Source organism: Eurypyga helias, unplaced genomic scaffold, assembly GCF_000690775.1.
Source record: "Eurypyga helias isolate BGI_N326 unplaced genomic scaffold, ASM69077v1 scaffold5295, whole genome shotgun sequence".
In the NCBI taxonomy this organism is placed as follows: Eukaryota; Metazoa; Chordata; class Aves; order Eurypygiformes; family Eurypygidae; genus Eurypyga; species Eurypyga helias.
In genome coordinates, this window is record NW_010250761.1 from 246,392 (window position 1) to 249,996 (window position 3,605).

General features: G+C 42.4%; 1 protein-coding gene across 1 annotated transcript in view; it reads right to left on the bottom strand.

Moving 5' to 3' along the window:
• Positions 1 to 3,181, bottom strand: part of LOC104509743 (membrane-associated guanylate kinase, WW and PDZ domain-containing protein 1-like) — an 11,863-nt gene extending 8,682 nt beyond the window's left edge. Inside the window, exon 1 of the mRNA XM_010151779.1 lies at positions 2,998 to 3,181. Coding sequence (XP_010150081.1) covers positions 2,998 to 3,181 — 184 coding nt within the window. The remainder of the gene's footprint in view (positions 1 to 2,997) is intronic.
• Between the last annotated feature and the right edge of the window lie 424 nt (positions 3,182 to 3,605).

Here is a 3,605-nt window from a genome sequence, read left to right on the forward strand (position 1 = left end):
TCAAACAGATGGGTGCAACCAGAGCACAGGTCCTTCGCCTGCAGTGCTGTGCCCAAGTTAACACGCCCCAACCCTCAGCATAAGGAGCTGTAACATCTTCCAGACCAGAGCTGGCTTGTGTTCAGGGAGCAGGAGAGGTTCCTGGGTCTGCCTGCACCCCGCCGGGTAGTCATGAGCAAAACATGCCCTTGCGAGGACCGGCTAGCTTGGGGGAGGAGATGTCCCCATGTGTGGCTACGTGCTGGGTTTTAAGAAATAATTCTGTGTACTTTGTAAAGATGCCTTGATGCTAAAACTGCTCTCCAACACAAGGAGGCCCCAGAAGATGGTTAAGTGTTCTGTATTCATCCACAACAAAAGCCTCTGAAATCCTCCACAAATATTTGGAGATCAGATGAAGATGGGCTTCAAAGAGAATGCAAGATTCCTCCCCGTTAGTAGGTCACACCGAGAATCCCAAGTAGAACAACACCACATCTGTAGATAGACTGTGCTGTATCTATCTTTAGCCCACCCTCTCCCATGAGTCAGGAGTTGTGCATAATTCTGCTCATTGTTCAGACACTGGTTCAGGACGCGTGCCAGCCACCATGCAAAACCGGAGCAGAACACAATTATAGGAAAATTATCTCTGGTAGAATTACAATTGTACACCCTAAATCCTGCATGTTTCATTGATTCCTTGCCCTGTCCTGCCCCAGAACACTCAGACACCAATCAAATGCCGAATCTAAGCTTGTCATTTTCCAGTTCTCTGTATCCTTGCATCAGCTGGTAGCACGTTAAAGCATCCCAATTCCGTTGCCCGGAGCCGTATCTGGCAACGAGCTGGTGCCAGGCGTATGACACAGCAAACCCCCTCGGCCTTCGTAACGATGTTAGAAGAGATTAGCAAGGTGAGTTTATTGTGAGTCTTGTGATGAGCCTTAGTTTCATATTTATCTGAGAAGCATGACTCCTGATTTATGCTTCCACCCACCCCCCATCTAAGGACACTGTAAGACCATTCACATTTACCAAAAAAAAAAAAAAAAAGCACCCAAAGGTCAACAAAAAGAAAACAAATCAGCTAAAGTGCCCAAAGACAACAAAAAGAAACAACATTGAGACCAATTTATTGAAACTCACAGCGTTCAGAGGAAACCCCTCAGTGATTTTGAGAGTGCCTGGTCTTTTGGAAACTAAATGCAGGTAATCCTATGTCAAGTTGGCAACCTAACTTGGAATTTCAAAGGGATGGTAAATAAAAAGACTCCAAGTCTGCATTGCTGTGAGGGAAAAATCACAGCTTTCCGCCTTCTCTAAGACTACCTGATGTCAGTCACAGGTACAGATTTCTCCTCTAAAATAAGCTATTTAATATGGTATTTTGTACACGTTTGCATGAAAACTGGCTGCACATTCAGGCTCATATTCTTCTTTAAAAATCCCTAAACTAGTCAACACTTATTTACTTCTTTAGGTATTTTTGACTTTAAAAAACTATTTATTTATTCAAAGATTCATTTTCCTTTTGATCAGATACCAAAACACTGGTAATGAACAATTCTTCTCCCAGTTTACTTTCCAAAACTGGCAGGCACAGGCCGGCTCAGTTGTTAGCCTGATTCACAGCCATTTTATTATTCATGAACAGCTAATTTCCTGGAAGCAGCAAAGGATCATACACCATTTGACCTGGTAGCTACCGAAGAGCAGGAAAATAAAGCCTTTATGCAAAACAGATCATGCTAAACAGAAATAATTTATAACCAAATCATTTTTCAACCTGCCCTATTTTTATCCTGTAACTCAAAAGTCGCACAATCATGCTCTGTGGGGTAACCAAATCCACGTTTCAGACTAAAAAGTATGAGAGTCAGCAACTACGTAACGCTTCCCACTGGAAATCACACCATGCAACTTCTTCATTCTGCTTTACAGGTACCAGGTTCCGTTCAGCCACGCTTTCTCAACCTTTCAAACTTAATCACGCTTCCTCTGCATTTAACTGAATGGAAATAACATCCTGCACAACTCTAAGAAATACTCATTAGTGCTGTATCTGAGCCATCAATTCCTACACCCGTGGATCCAGCTTAAAAAGGGCGCAATGTAAATGGATTTCTGCCTAACGAGTTCTCACTACAAACCCGCCCATGGCAGAGCAGGACATTCAACAAACGAAATATTTAGAACCAGGGCATTTTCCGTTCTGCTACAGATACTTTACATATGTTTCTGCCCTGTTCCTATTTGCCATGACAGCTAAGGATCAATTTAATGAAACCAATACATAACACACATCCTTATTTTTATTAAACAGCTCAATGACCTGAAACCAGTATACCAGGTGTCAGAGTATTATTAGGCATCCTGCACGTCCCTTCTGACCTGAAACAGTGAGATCCTGTCTGGGATAACTCTTACACAAGCTGCTGCAAGCACGCAGCAGCTCCAGAGCCGTCGCATGTAACCAAGTCATTTTGAAATGTACTGAGCTCGCTCCCAAAGCAACTTACCCAGAATAAACCCAAATCTTCTTTTCAAACAGCTTAAAACATGACCAAGCGTTTATCCCTTTCTGCAGTCTCCTAACTCTATAGCCTGCTTGTGTATATACAAAGCTTCAGGAATCCCACATATTAACAAGTGATTCCCAAATATTCTAAAGCTGCATTATTAACCAAAGAATCAAAGCAAAGTGTACTGAGACATGCATCAACTTTACAGAAGATCATTTTAAGGAGATACGTGGAAAAACCATGATAGAATGGACTATTATATTTTTAAATGCAGAATCAGCACCTCCCTGTTTAAAAAGAACAACTCCCGTTTCTACAGAACGAAACAAAAAAAAAAGCTTTACGGAAGACTCACAACCTCCCTCGCTGCTAATTCCCAAAGCGGGTGTGGGAAGTGAGTCCCCTATGACTCTGCAGCTCTGACAGATGCAAAAAGCCCCGGAATAAAACCAACAAGAGGGTCAGAGAAGACAGCAGGAAATATATACTTTACCATCTCCTGGAATGATGCGCAGGGTAACGGTGTTTCCCGCTTCCTTAATGAGGTTGACGATGTCTGAATGCGACTTGTTGGTGATGGAGCACCCATTCACGGCCAAGATCCGATCGCCTACTTTCAGCTTGCCACAGCGGTCTGCGGGACTCCCTTCAATTATCCGACCTATTTTGTGAGGCATGGCCACACATGCATTTCCCGCTTTTGTATGGGTTTGGGGGTTGTTTTTGTTTGGTTTTGGTTTTTAATTGTTTACATACGTGGGAATATGGTTGAAGGGGAAAAGGAGAAAAAGGGTTGAAAAGGGAAGGTTAAGGGTTAATTAATTAATGCATCAAGCAAAAGTTATTATAGGATAGCTTTGCTGCCAGTGTTCAAAACATTGGCAATCGACTAGTATGAGTGCACAATACTTTACTTCTTTTACAAACAGGTGGGGTTTTAATCACTCGAAACTCCCCCCCACCTTGATTTCTGTTAATAAATGGTGAGATCTTTATAGAGTCCAACAGCACTTCACAGCCCCATCATAACCCAAATCCTGATTTTATTTTTGCACAAAAAAGTTGAAGCTGTTGGTAGAAGACACAACTTTCCTCCTCCAA